Source organism: Equus przewalskii, chromosome 1 (assembly GCF_037783145.1).
Source record: "Equus przewalskii isolate Varuska chromosome 1, EquPr2, whole genome shotgun sequence".
Lineage (NCBI taxonomy): Eukaryota > Metazoa > Chordata > Mammalia > Perissodactyla > Equidae > Equus > Equus przewalskii.
The window spans coordinates 147,160,256-147,175,122 of record NC_091831.1 but is presented as its reverse complement, the minus strand read 5'-3'; the positions used below and the strand labels follow the sequence as shown (position 1 = coordinate 147,175,122).

Below are 14,867 nucleotides of genomic sequence, written 5' to 3'. Positions count from 1 at the left end.
ATTCCACCCACCCACTTCAGGAAAATAATTTAGAAAATCCTAAGAATTCAAACATTCTTTTACTGGCTCCAACAAAAGAATCAAGAAAAGTCTGTGGGACTTTTAGGCAGCTCTTAGTTGATTAGAATAAAATTATTATTATAAATGTGTCAGAACACGTTTATTCCCATAAAAAATGGGAATTCTTCATGTCAGCCAAGGCAGCTGCTGTGGAGTAACTAAACTCAATCTTTTGTTCCTAAACGTTTTCCGCTAACTATAATTAAACTAAGGAACATGCGAAGGGCAATGGGTTTCCACATGGAGTAGAATACTAAAAATTGCTCCAAAATCAATTATCCTACCGGGTTTTATTTATAGAGCTCCCAAATAGGAGATTTAGATAACATTTACTCCCTCCAAATGTTCTTGTTTCACTCTGGAGCACAGAGCAGGGAGGCAGGGGGTTTAGTACCTGACTTCTAGGGTCAATGTGAAGATTCTGCAGACGAGAAGGCTGTGCCAAGACGCATTCTAATTGGTAAAGGTCACTCCGAACATAAGAGTGGGTTTGCCATGTTTTGCCTCAAACCTAACATGACAAAATAGGAACCATCATGCAGAAACATCAAACGTTTCTTCTTGTCACCTATGACTTTGGCCTACAGAAGAGCAATGACTATGAAATGCCCTGTCCTCCTGGTCATCATGCTTGCCCCCTCCATGCAGCACAGAATAAAAAGGAACCAGGCTTATGATGTCACGAGAGAGAAGAATGAACAAACGAGGAAGAATGAAGCCCCCGCGAGGTGAGGTGCGTGGCCGAGCCCCAGGCTCAAAGTCCGCATTTGTGCTTCCACCACTAAGGCATCAGGACTCCTTCCTGGAGGTACATCCTCACTAGGCCATCTGGTCCCCAGAGCTCAAGGACACCTGGGCAATGCCCTGGGGGTGCCTGAGGGCTGCCAGTGGTGATGTGAGGCCAGCTCCCCAGTTCAGGTCCCTCCTTCCCCATTCCACCCACAGCAAAGCAGCACAACACTCTACCGCTCCACCTGCCATCTATCTCATCCCGTGCTGATGGGGAGAACTCTGGGTGCAGCGCAGCCAGTAGGTCTTCCTGGGGGTGCTCAGCAGTTCCCACACACTCACCACTTCCTCCTGCAGCTGCCCCGGGTGTCCAGCATGCTCTCAGCCGGGGCTGCACAGCCCTGCAGGCTAGAGGGTGGACTGGGTCCACCCAGCAGCTTCGGCCTTCAGCAACTGCCCGAAGCACTCTGAGCCTGCTCTCCAAAAGCAGCAGCTCATCAACAGTTTTTACTCTGTCCACTCTCCAGATGTCAAGCTCGGTCACCCATCTGGCCCAGCAGCTGGGGAAAGAATTCTTGTGATCGCTGGAAGGCCCCGCTCTGCGGGAGCGCCAAGGGCAAGGGCTAAGCTTCTGTCTGAGCATGATCGAAGGCAGGTTTAACTGAGACAGCAAATCCTCCATGATCAGCAGTGTCGACACGCAGCCAGGGCTCAGTATCCAGCAGCTGCTCTCACACTGCCAGCATGGAGCACACTTCAAGGAGGCTCTAGTGTGCAGGAGGGACCTGCCTGATGAGACTCCGCTGGCTGAGAGCGACTCCATCAACTGCACAAAGGGACAAGGAGAAAGCATAGCAGCCACCGCCCTTCCTCTTCCACAGATGAAACACCCCAAAGGGAGGCAAATCTCCACTAATAAAGTCAATGGGGGATGTTTCAAATATTCTACGGGGTCACATTTTGTACCAACTACCTCATCCAACGTTGACATAAATGACTGGTGCAGGTGGTGCTGTGATTTATGAAGCGGGAGGGATGGAGGCCGAGAGGGGCAGGTGTGAGAAGGTAGCGCTGTTGGCAACAGTCTAAGCTGAAGCAGCTCTCAAACAGTGCATGTTCTTTGGGGCTAATGTGTTGAAACTGTCAGCCGAGTGACTCCGACCACCAGCTGTGCCCAAACACTTTATGGTGCTCAAGCAGGGGAAGCCGGCCGCAATGCTTCATGCTGTCATTGTCTGCAGCTCCCGATCCTGCCCCCTCAGCTGCTGTGTCTGTCAGGGTGGCCGGGACCGGTCAACTGGTTGGAACCATATTTGCTATTTCTGTGCTAGGATGTGAGTAAGTACATGCCATGGCAAGTCAGACAAGGATATGAGTCAGATTATCATAAAGTGTTGAAAAGAACTGATCTTGAAAGCATCCTGAGAGCATCACGCTGTGCTCCACCACTGGCAAGGAGCTACAGTCTGAAGACACTTAGAAGTACTAAGCAAAGGAGAAACCCCAAAGATCACGGATGATTAGAATTGGCCAAAGGTCTACAAACGAAAAGAAATGGAAAAGGCTGAAGCCAAAATCTAGAGATCTTAAAACTCAGAGGTAAACGTATGATTTCACTCACATGTGGAAGATAAACACACACATGGATAGAGAGCAGATCAGTGGTTACCAGAAGGGAAGGGGGCGGGGGGTGGGCGAAAGGGGTAAAGGGGCACATATATATGGTGACTGATAAAAACTAGACTATTCAGGGGGGAGCATGATGCAGTCTATACAGAAACTGATATATAATAATCTATGCCTGAAATTACACAATGTTATAAACCAATATGACCTCAACAAGATAATTAAATTTTAAAAATTCAGAAGTAAAAAGAAAGATTTATTACCAGGACCACATGTTTCTCCAGCATACTTCGGTCAGACATTTAGAGATAGCAAAACCTGGGCAGGCTGGAAAAGCTGTGGAACATGACTGTTTTCTTTTCCATTTAAAACAAAACATTTTATCTGAGAGCAACTTTTATGAGGCCAAATTAATGGTCCTAAACTGACTCTTAAAAAAAAAATCTATTGGCACTGAGGTGTAAACATACAAAAAAGATGTCTATCTGTCACACTATTTGTAAGAGTGAAAAATTATTAACCATCACAATATTCACAAATTAGTTAAACTATGTTATGTCCCTTTGATGGAACCTAATCAGCTGTTAAAAAGAATAAAGTAATTTGAATATACTGGCACGGAATGATGTCTGCGAGAGACTGCTATGATGAAAACAAGTCATAGAAAATGTGCATGGTCATGGCATTTCTGTTCTGTGTATGCACAGGAAAAAGTCTCTAAGGAGCCAGAGAAAACCATTAATAATTGTTATTTGTGACAGAGAGACATTTTTGTATACTCTTGTTCATTGCTTGAATCCTTTACAATAAATGTTACTTTTCTATCAGAAAATAAAACCAACAAAGATGTTTATGAGAGAAGAATAGCATTAACCTGGCTTTTTCTATAAGAGCGATGTTCTTGGAGGCCTCAGCTCCTAATGGCCCGAGTCCCTGATGGAATGGGTGAAGGCCCAGCGAGGTAGTGAGAGCTCTGGGAGTCCCTGGTGGCTTCAGGTCAGCATTTCTGATACACCACCAGGAAGAATGGCTCATAGACCTCGGAAGCCCTTTCTTTATCCCTGTCACAGGACTCTTGCCTTCTGGCTCCCGGCATGACCTACAGCCTGTGTAACTGTGCTTTTGCTTCAGGAGTGCTGCGGGAGTTCACGGCCTGGCCCTGACCCACGGCCGTGACACAGACAGGTCACCGCTCAACCTTGGCATGCCACCACGTCCCAACATGGTTCGACTGATGGGCTGTTCAACAGGCTGTGAAGAGTTATCAGCGAGAAGTGACAGCAGCAGTCCATCTGCTCTATCTTCTCCCCGCCAGCAAAACACGAGGAACGATCCTTTGTTTCAAGGGCCAGGGCGAGGGGAACTTGACCTGTCGCTGTGACGCAGGCATCATCCCAGTGCACTTCCGGGCAGGAATTTCTGTAAGTAAACTGTGTCCTCTGGTTGGCCCCTGATGGCCCCTTTCTCCAGGAGGGTGGGAGGGACAGCAGGCCCATCTGCTTAATCAGAATGCACGGGTCTGGAAATAGCTACTGCCTCAGCCTTGCTTTCTGAAGGCTGAAGGAGCCCAGACGTCGCTATTCTTCACAAACATCTTCCAGGCTCCCTAGATCGCCTCTGAACACTTTATCAACTCTGCTTCCCTTGGGTGATTCCTATTCATCCTCCAGATTCTGGCTCACATGTCATTTCCTCTGGGGAGCCTTTCGCAACACCCCAAGGCCAGGCCAGGTCCCCTTACACCCTGATATGCGGTCCCCATCGCCGAGTGCTGGTCCCAGCTCTCATTTTCCATTTTTTTCAGTGACAACTTGATTAACGTCTGTCTCCCTCACTAGAACATAAGCTCCTCGAGGGCAGTAACGGTACCTGTTTTTGCTGATCCCCAGTGTGCAGAACACGGTCCAGGGCCAAGCAGATACCAGCAAAGCTCAGTCAGTGGAAGGCGCCGCAGAGGCAGCCAGGCTGGAGCATGTGCCAGGCAGGAGTGGGCAGAGGAGCTGGGAGGGCTTCTCTCCCTTGCAGTGACGAGCTCACCTCCTCTATTTTTGTCATGTGTGTCCAAGTGAATGGTCAGCAAGCGATATGTCCCCTCTTAAAGTCTGAAGATTTATCTGAGGTGGGTACTAGCAGTAGACAACAGTATTTAAAGGAATTAAGGTTATGGCTAAGGCTCCAGAAAGTTTCTCCATTGAAATGGCAGAACCTTGGATGCTCTAACTCCCTGGTTATTTCTTGGGGCCCCTTCAGCTCTGGACCCCAGGGCTGCTCAGGGATGCTGGGGGTGTCCTGGAGGATGGATAGGATATAACAGGGATACAAATCCTCCACCAACATGAGAGAGAGTCTCAGCCAGCACTGGGGGAGGACAGGGTGGGGTGGGCACTGACCTCGGCTGATGCGCTGCTTCTCCCCAGACAGGATCCCAGGGCTGTCGATGATGCTGATGCTCTTCAAGACCTGATTGGGCAGCTGGGAGCACATGAATCTGGAAGACAGGGAACAAAGGTGGGATGAGACACTGCGCATCACAGAGCGGTCTAACTGCGGAGCTCCCCGCCTCTCTGGGCTGCTGACATCCTCTGTCAGGCGGGGACTCGCAGGAGACTGACGCACCTCTGCTGGTGCTCCGGAGACCAGATGCTGGACCACAGGGCAGGTGTGGCAGGGTGCCCTGGCATCTGCTGCTACCTGCTGCCGGGTCCCTTACTGTTAAGTGTGATTTTAGCTAACATTTAGTGGAAGCTCAGGTATTTTACAAACATCATCTCACTTGCTCCTCATATTAACCTCATGAGGAAGAAATTACTGTTAACCTCAGAGAGGTTGAGTCACTTGCTCAGTGTCACTCAGAGCTGGACCTTAAACCCAGGTCAGCCTGACTCCAAAGCCTACCAGTGTCACCTGCCCTCCTCCATGATGCTCCTGGCCCAGGATGCCGGGCTCCTCCTCCCAGCAAATCCCAGGCCTCCCCAGGGTCACTGCCTCACTGGGTTGGAGCATCCCTAACATGACAGTGGAGGTACTGGGGCCTGTTTTCACTGTCTGATGCCTCAGGGACTCAGCATCCAGCCTGGCACCTGCTGTAGCTTGAGGCTCAGGGTGGGGCACACACCTGTGGGCAACACCCCAAGTCCTCTGGGTGCCTCGGAGTCCTAGGGGTGCCCTAAGAGCAGAGGAAGGGGTGGGGTGGGGGAAGACCTTGGCCAAGCTTCTCCAAGCTGTCTTCCTTGTCCATCACTTCCCCGATACTACCTCCTCCTTCTCATCTCAATCCCCCTCCTGTGGCTGCCCTGGTGTCGGCCTCCTGGAAGCAGAGCGGAGTGGCAGGAAAATCGCGGCCTGTGGGTCAGCAGACCTGGGGTCAGGTTCAGCTCAGCCTGTGCCAATAACTTGCTGTGGGATCCTGGACAAGAGGCTTCCCCTCTCTGGGCCTTAGTTTCCTCACGTGTAAATGGAGACATCCGGACCAGGGCCTGGCGAGGTCTTTTTTAGCTTTAACACTGTGTAACTGAAGTAGCTGAGGGAAGTGCTCCGTTATTCCACCCCTGGCAACAGAGCCCGAGGCGGTTCTCTCCTAGGCACTGTGTGTGTGTTTTAAGGCATAAACTGTAGAGTGCCTCTCCTTTTCCTGGACAGCCATGCGTTGCTTAATAAGGGGCACGTGTCCTGAGAAATACATCATAAGGAGATTTCATCATTGCGTGAATACCATGAAGTGTGTTACACAAACCTGGATGGTATAGTCTGCTATCCACCTAGGCTATGGGGTACAAATCCTATGGGACCCTGTCCTGTATGTGGTCCGTCATTGACTGAAACATTGTTATGAGGCGCCTGATTGTACTGTAAGCAGCTAACTTCTGCATCTGTGTGGGCAGAAAGCTTGGAAAGCTCAATTCTTCCATTCAGGGGAACTGGTGGGATTACTCAGAAAGTAAATATGCTGGGAATGCAGGCCAGGGAGGCCTGCCCGGCCTTCACGGTGCACACGTGGACAGCAAGCCCCACGGACAGGGTGGGGACATAGCCAGAGGAGCAGGGGTGGGCAACCCCGAGCAAGAGGTACAGTTCCCAACATTTCAAAATAACTTTCTTTGAAGGTGCTCGGGACAAGTTTCTCATACTGTCTTTCCTGTATTTTCAAGGCAGCCCAGGAAGATAAGGAAAAGAAACACCGTTATTCAATTCTCTAGAATTGGGGTAGGAACAGAGTTCTGAGCACATCTATGGCGGCCCACATTTCTTGTCAGTAATGATTCAGTCTCTTATCATAGTCCCGTCCTTTTTATCAGACGGCTTGAGACCTTTGGCAATGTGAAAAAAATTGCACATATGTGAAACCATTTTATGTAAAATATTCCTGTGAGAGGCTGATCTTTTTCCAAAAACACACGCTCACACTCGATATCAACTTTTCCAAAACATAAAACCCCTGGATTCTAGTGTGAAGTTAACAGAAAGATTCAAAATTTATAAACTGTCCACTCCCTCTGTGCAAAGCAACGTTTCAACAATTCTCAAGCCTCCTGATGTGAAAGCCAAGGCGAAATGTGTGAGCTACAAAACAAGATGCGGTCCGACGTGGTGACATCACCACACAATAAACAAGGGAGCAGGCGAGGGGCCAGGACAGATAACTGTGGTGGGGGAAAGAGGAGGACCAGGGGGAGGAGGGGGAAGGAGGGAAGAGGAAGGGGGGGAGGGAGGAAGGGAAGGGGGTTGGGGAGGGGGAGGATGAGGAGGAGGAGGAGCAAGCTCTCCAGGGGCACCCCAAGAGAGGGTGGTTGGGGTTGTGTGTGCCAAGCTGGGCTCCACTCCATGACAGAAAGTAGGGGGGCATGTTGGGCGGGTGGGCAGGGGGGAACAGAGCACAAGTTAGCTTTCAGACCCCCGTGTGGGGGCACAGCTCATGCTCTAGGGGTTAGAACCACATGTTTTCTTAAATAGTTATGCTGTAATCAGAAAAAAACCCTACTGCAATGCTGTTCGAGCGATTTTGTCTTACTTTGAGGCTCTAAGAAAGGAAGGGGAAGAGCAGGGTACTTATGAGGTACACCACAGTCAGCACGGGTCAGTCCCTGCTTTGGTCTGTCTGCTGAAACGTTCCTAAGCACAGATTTGCTGTCCCAAGATGGATTTCCTACTCCTCCCAGAGGGACTAACATAAAATGCGCCCATGCCTCGCTGTCTACATTTCACAGGAAATATTCAGACACGGGCTGGTGAAGCCCAGGAGCCTCACGTAAGCTTTTATGAAGTGTCTCCCTCACCCAGGGCTGACCTGACACACTCTGTTTTCTCACAGAAGGAGGGGAGGAGCGGACCAAACCCTACGCTGGACCCCATTCCGTCACCCACCCCAACCAAGGAAGGCTCAGGGGTTGCAGAAAGCGGGTAGCTAAGGGAATGGTCTGGGCTGTAAGGTCTTGGCCAGTGGCTAGGAGTCCCGCCCACAGGAGAAGGAGGAGGTGAGAGGAATAGAGTTCTTAAAATTGCCTCCGGACACTAACATTCTGATTCAATGATCAACATTTTTAAAAAACAGGCAGTCTCTTAATACTGCTTTTGATTTCCAAACAATATAGTGATATCCAGCAGTTCCAGTAATAACAAAATAGCACAAGCATTCCCTAACACTTACTGCGTGTCAGGCACTGTTCTAAGCACTTTCCGTACACATTAACTCACTCGATCCTCGCCACAACCTCAGAGGGAGGGCTGTGCACCACCATCTTAGGAGGGAGGAGACTGGGGCACAGAGGGGTCACATACCACAACTTGCCAAGTCACATGGCTGACAAGGGATGGAGCTGGGGTGCTATCCCGGCAGTGCTGACTCCAGAGTCCAGGTTCTTGACTACTAGGCTGCTCCTACCACTTCATGCACTTGAACCACTGCCGTGTACCTTTATCACACAGAGGGCAACATCCTGAAACAAAGGAGTGACGTGCCACAGCCCTGGAAGTCCGTGCCAAAGAGGCTCCCGTGTGTGCGACCTGCTCCCTACCTACTGGTGGAGAGCAGGGCAGCAAACAGGAGGCAGAAGACCCGGCTTGGGCTCACTCACCCTTTGACTTTGTGTGGGTTTCTGAACAATGCTACCAGCCTGAGGACTCTCAGGCTGTCATTAGGTTCAAATAAACCTAAACTTGCAATGGAGAGAGTATGCAGCTGTTTCAAAGCACCTCCTTCCAGCCCAGCTCACTTCATTGATGACAGTAAGACCAGAGAGACTACACGACTTTCTAAGTTTGCACAGTAAATACCACACGATATGCAAAAAGACTTTGACAACTAACCTGTAACAATTACTAATACACGGTCCTGCCACAAATGGCTGATCAACCTTCCACTGCCCAGGAGGAATTCAGTTTCACATCCAGACTCTAAGAAGCCCATGGTGCCCCCTTAGATCAAATCTGAGATCAAATCAAATCAAATTCTTAATCCTTCAGACGAAAAAAAAACCCCAGCAATTTTGCTGGTGACTCAAGAGTGATTCTTGGCAAGAGTCTCTTTTCCTTAATCTCCGTGGCTAAGTGCACTGCTGGAGCCAGCCTGTGTCTGGACTGATGCTGTGTGCCCACATTAAGTCAGCTTCTAAAAAATTCCCAATGGTACTAAGGGACTATGTAATATTCCTAGTCTAAAAAAAGTCTATTTAATGAAGCCTCATTTAATTAGAAACATAGAGGTAAAAATAGAGTATAAGTCCAAAAACACATGTATGCATTCTGTTGTTGCTAAATCATTACACAAATGTAAGACAGTAGAGTTTTTTTAATCATCACCATCATCAGGCCTGGATAAAATGATTGGACTCCTGGAAGTACTGTTCAGACTCCTTCAGCTCAAAAGGAAGTTTCAAAATTTCAATTCTTAAGGCCAGTGATCACAGTTATTTTTCAAAAAGAAAGGGGCAATGAAGAAGTAAATGAGACTGAGAATTTCTTCTGTGGAAGACTACCTTTTAAAATTATACTAGATCCTACATTAAAAACAACATCTGTAGCTATCTGGATTTAAAAAGAAGACTACCATTTTTAGAAAAGTAGATTGAGGGAAAAACATGAATCCAATTCAAAAGCAGACTGCAGGGGGAAACGTCGGATGCCAATTCCTGACTCTTCTCGAACTGACGGAAACACACTGGCGGTTCCCAGGACGCGTGCCCTCAAGGTGCCGTTGGTGTGTGCATCTCCTCCACCGGGAGGTGGAACTGCCTCCTCATAGCAGACTTTGGAACTCCAACAACCACATCCCCATGCAGCAACTCCAACCTAGGTCCGTCTGTGGAATTCCTCTCGAAAGTGGAGCAGCACAGCGGAGTCTTAGAATGTCACATTAAAGTTGTTTCCACAGAACTCTTTTTGTTTTAGACTCAGCTCTTTCTTCTATTATCCAAGTACGGAATTTCTATAATGTCAGACTGCCTTTTTGGGAATTTGTCTTCAATTCTCGGAAGCGCCCTGTAGAACCCCTGTCATTTTCTTAGAAACCAGCCTTGGAGATTGACACTCAGGCTCCACCGCTTTGCTTAATGCTTTGAGGCTGGTGTCACCCTCCAGGCATCATCGGGTATCACCTGGCAAAGGACTAAACTCTTTTAAAGATGCCCCTGGGAGCCGATGTCCAAGCCAATGCCCTGTAATGAGAGGGCCAGGGTAATGAGACCCATCCCAGGGTGACCGGTGGTTGCCCAGTTGGGTGGCAGGGGAAAGTTCTCCTCAGCAGACAACCAATTCTCTTCCCTACTCAGGACTGTATTTTGACCTGGCTCCCAGAAAAGATGCTGTGGAAAAACGAGTCTGCCTGCCTTTAGAGCTAATCCTGCTGGTGTCCCCCAGGGAGGCCATAATTACGCACACACCTTTGAGCACCCTACACTAGCTGACTCTTTCTTACATAAGTGCTGGGTGAAACAGCAGCATTGTCAGGTGGATATGGGATACGACTTAATCAGGTTGTTTACTCTTAAGTATGCTATTAATATACATGAGGTCCATGCTGACACAGGAGCATCACATAGGCGTGGCCATCAGGATGGCTGGAAGGACAGAAACTCCTCTTTGCTGGTGCTTCCTGAGGTGCAGGGTGATAGAGACAAGGGAAGAGGAAACCCAAATTCTAATCCTGTCTCCGCCTCTTCTTGGGTAAGTCATTTTACTTCTTCGCTCTCAGTTTTCTCATCTCTAAAATGGCCATAGTATCATCTGTCTTATTAACTCTGAAAAGGTAGTGTATATGAAATCATTAATCTATAATTTGGGATATAATCATTATCATCTTCATCATCCTTGCTGGCAGGCTATACTAAGGACAGCCTTACAAGGTAGATAGAGGGCAGTAGGCACTCATTCTTAGCCCAAATGTCATGCCATTTGGCAGCTCAGTACAGTGGGCACCAGCAGGACCCTGGGCCAGACCGCCCAGGTTCCAATGCCAGCACTGCCACTTTTCAGCTGAGTGATCCCCTGGAAGTTAAATTAACCTCTCTATGCATTAATTCCTCCTCTCTACGTTGGGGATAATAGTGGCACCGATGTCATGGGGTTTTTGTGAGGAGTTAGAGCTAATATATAAGTTTAGCACAGTAGCTGACAGAGTAAACACCATGTAATTATCTGCTGTTATTTTTCTATGTATTCTGAATTTAACACTGGATTCTATAACGCATGGATTATTTTCAGCAAATTTTAAATGCTGAGATAATGAACCTCGCCATTCAAAATCTTTCCCAAATGCTTCTTTTCCATACTCATCTGCTGTATGTTTGGGATTTGGGAAAAAAAAAAAAAAAAACTTGTTAGGAAAGTAAGTCATCTGCCAAAATAAAACAAGCCAATAGCCATTTTTCCTAGTTTTTGTCCTTGTGAATATGGACTTTGCAAAATGGGAATTTGCAAAAAGTGGCAGCTTATTTCTTTTTTAAGCCTTTGTCAGTCAAAAAGAGTGAAACTAAGGGCAGTAATGAAACCACAGGATTCTAGGCAGCTTTCCACGGAGAAGGATCCTGTGCCCTGCACCTTCCAGGGCCTCCGGAACCCTCTAGGGTCAGTCTTGGGACAGGAAGCCTGGCTGTTCCCTGCCCTGTGACCATGGCTCCCTGCAAGGCCCTGACGGGGGAGCTTCTTGTCCCACTCCCCCTCAGCTGTGGTCCACTCCATCCTGAGGGACCCTCTGGTGTTCTCCCACCCGGGCTCAACCCCACTTCTCCCACAAGGAGATGCTCTGGTGCCAACCAGGGCTGCTCTGGAGTGGAGGACTAAACTCCTCCAGAGGAGAGAGTCCTGAAGGTGGGAAAACTCCTCTGGACAGAATTCTGCAAATCACTGTCAGCAACAAGATGGAACGTCTCTGTGACTCCACCTACATCATCAGCACATTTCTGTTTATCCTACCGCCACTTTCCCTTGCTGCCACTTGGATGCTTTCTTTGATTTGCGATGGGAGCATAACAAAGCCCTTAAAGGACAGCACAGGTCCCGAGAGAGTCCAGTTATGCACAGAAGGCACCCGTGGAGGTTGCCAGGGCGGCCTTCGGTAGAGCCACGGCACAGCACCCGGGCACATCATTCACTCCACAGTCCTTGTGAACGGTGCCCTCTCGGGCTGTGCGACGAGGGCCTTAGCAGTCAGCTGGGAGGAGCCTTTCCTATTGTTAAGAACATCTAAAAAGGAGAAGAGCAGTTCAAGTCTCTTGTCTGTTGGTTCTAGTCCCACGTCTCTCTAAAGGGGTTTGGATGACCCCCTACCAGGCTCTGCACCCTCCACAGCCCGCTCCCCCAGACCAACCAGTCTAAAGTGGCAGACTTATAAAAGAGAGGAATGGAGGGGCAAGGGGAATGACAGGAAAGAAGAATGAAAAGGTTTTTTTTTTAAAAAAAAAGGCCAGGAGGAGTGACAAAGAGGAGGAGGGGAGGCAGGTAAGAAGGTAAGAGCAGATCATGTCTGAAAGGGCAGAGCTTCATCCAGGAGAGGCTGCTGGCTTGTTCTCTGCCCCTGCGCCCCTTCATGTCACTGGGAACTCTGGGGGAAGGGTTAGTGGGCAGCAGAAATACAACACATCTCCAGTGAAGACAAAACCACAGTGACCCCAGGACTTCACATCTACACAATAACGACCATGTAACAAAATGAACTTTTGGTGTTGTTTTGACTCTATTTCCCCTGCCCCGTTCTAATGAATAAGGAAGCAGCTCAAAGCATGGGAGTGAGAAGCATAAGGGACAACCAGGGAGGTGGGGTGACCTGTCCTGGAGTAATCAACAGACTAAATCTGGGTGTCAGGTAAACTTCAGGGGCCCTCTCGGCTAAGCTCTCTGAGCAGGAAGGAGGCCCCAGCATACCACACCTGAGAGCTGGCCATCTAGCCACCACTTAACATTGCCAGTGATGGGGGGCTCACTACCTCACAAGGCAACTTGATTTATTTTTGTGCAGCTCGAATTATTAGAAATTTGTTGCTTCTACTGTGTAGCCTTATAATGTCCAAGCCTGGGCCTTAGCTCTGCCCTCTGAAGCCACCCAGAATAGGTATAAACGATCATTTCCTATGATAACCTTTCGAATATCTGAATATGATAAGCATACTCTCTATAGCCTCTCTCTTCTAGAACAGACATGCTCCGTTCTTCTGTTTTTGAACCTTTACACATAATTAGCAAGAATTCACAGAAAAGGTTTAAAACAACCTGATCCAAGATGGCAGTTTGCTGGTCCTTACCGATTCAGGAAAGCATTTCCAAAGCGACTAAGCTTTCGAAACGGCTTTTTGGGGTCCACGACTAGAGCATTCCCTGGGGTGCTGCCCTCCGTCTCCCCGTACATCACGGCGATGAAGGAATCGGTGGTGGGCTCTGGACCAATCCTCATGCCGGGGAAATCTTGCTCCAATAAGTATCTGGGAAAGAGGAAAAGACAAGAAACTCAGCATGTTGTCACAAGAGGTCAGACAGTTTCCTGTTTAACATAACCATTTACAAACCTAGAAATAGAACCCCCAAGACAAGGAGAATGATTAGCATTACATTTTTCTGCTAATAATGAATTTTCAAAGCTTAAAATCTACAGACCTACTTTCCCCCCAGTGTAGGGAGCCTAGGGAAGGAGGTCAGGCGTCTTGCAGATTCGCTGGGCTTTCTCAAAGTGCACCTTTGCTCAGCACGCGGTTCTCGTTTGCGGTTCCCTTGGCGCAACAGACACCACCCAGAGAAGTGTACCCAGTCATCTCCTAGGCATCCTAGAAGGCCCTACTCAGGTCCATCTCCTTTAGGGAAGCACCCCTGTCCCCCAGTGTGGTGGTGATGCGTCCTCTTTGGGCCCTGGGCACCCTGTACCCACGGCCATCATGGTACTCGCCATGGGTACTACACTCCTCTGTCTGAAGGTCCTTGCAGGCAGGCCCCGTCTATGGCCAGATGCATATCCCCAGCACCCAGCACTGTGCCTGCCCACAGATGGCACTCAGTATAGTGGATGAAATAATGAAGCATCTTCTTCCTTGTCCCTGGCAATCAATGAGGCCGCCACATCCTCCCTTGTGCATTTTACAGCTCTCTTGGGCTCCTGGAGGTCGTGGCCATGGAAGACGATCTCCAAAGAACTCAGCAGCAACAGAGGCTGCTATGGGCATGGGGGTGAAGGAGGGGGGGCTCAGATTAGATGTCACCAGGGCCATGGCTAGCCCTGTGTACAAATTGGAAAAGATGCCCCTCGTTCTAGGCAGACACAGCCCTGCACTCGGATCACAGACAGCAAGCAGGACACTAGCTGGATATTACCCCCCACAGCCCCCCTGCCAGGTGCCCTCATATAGTTTAACCTGCACAACTGTATACAGTGGCCCTAGCAAACGTCATTGAGGGTCCTTATTCAGGGGGCAGGAGACCAACTGATGTGATATACAGCACAGGACTGGCTCAATGACACGGTTGGGGTGGGGCAAGGGAGCCAGAGGCAGAGCGGTGGGGAAAGTCTGCTTTCTGCGGGAAATGGCTGAGTCCTAACATAGCTCTTCCCTACCCCACCAGCACTCCCTTCACTGAAGCCACTCAGACGCCCTCCCGCCCTCCCCACCAAGATTCTTTCCGTGATGTAGGAACACACTTATGTGTATTCAAGCATATATGGGATGCGGGGGCAAAGACCCCTCCCTCCTTCCTTTGCAACCAAGGGGAATACGAAAAAGGGACTATTTGGGAACACATCTTCCTCATTACCCAGCAACAGGTGGAAACGCGACACCTTCAGAGAACACTTGACAGTGACTGTGAACGGGTCCTGGGGTGGGGGGCAGTGGAAGAGAAGCCCTGTTTGCGGGGACGGGGGCAGAGCTGTGTCCCAGCCCCGCCAGGGAGACGATCTTCACCCTGGGGACGAGGCTCACGGGCAGAAACCCACATGACTTCCTCTAGCTCCCCACTCCTGCAGCTAACAATCGAGCTGG

General features: G+C 49.2%; 1 protein-coding gene across 2 annotated transcripts in view; it reads right to left on the bottom strand.

Moving 5' to 3' along the window:
• EHD4 (EH domain containing 4) overlaps positions 1 to 14,867 on the bottom strand; it is a 76,711-nt gene that overhangs the window by 43,278 nt on the left and 18,566 nt on the right. For both annotated transcript variants that reach the window (XM_070583368.1, XM_070583373.1), the window contains exons 2-3: positions 13,146 to 13,322; positions 4,806 to 4,903 (exon numbers count right to left, since the gene is read on the bottom strand). In XM_070583368.1, the coding sequence (XP_070439469.1) occupies positions 4,806 to 4,903; positions 13,146 to 13,322 (275 nt within the window). The remainder of the gene's footprint in view (positions 1 to 4,805; positions 4,904 to 13,145; positions 13,323 to 14,867) is intronic.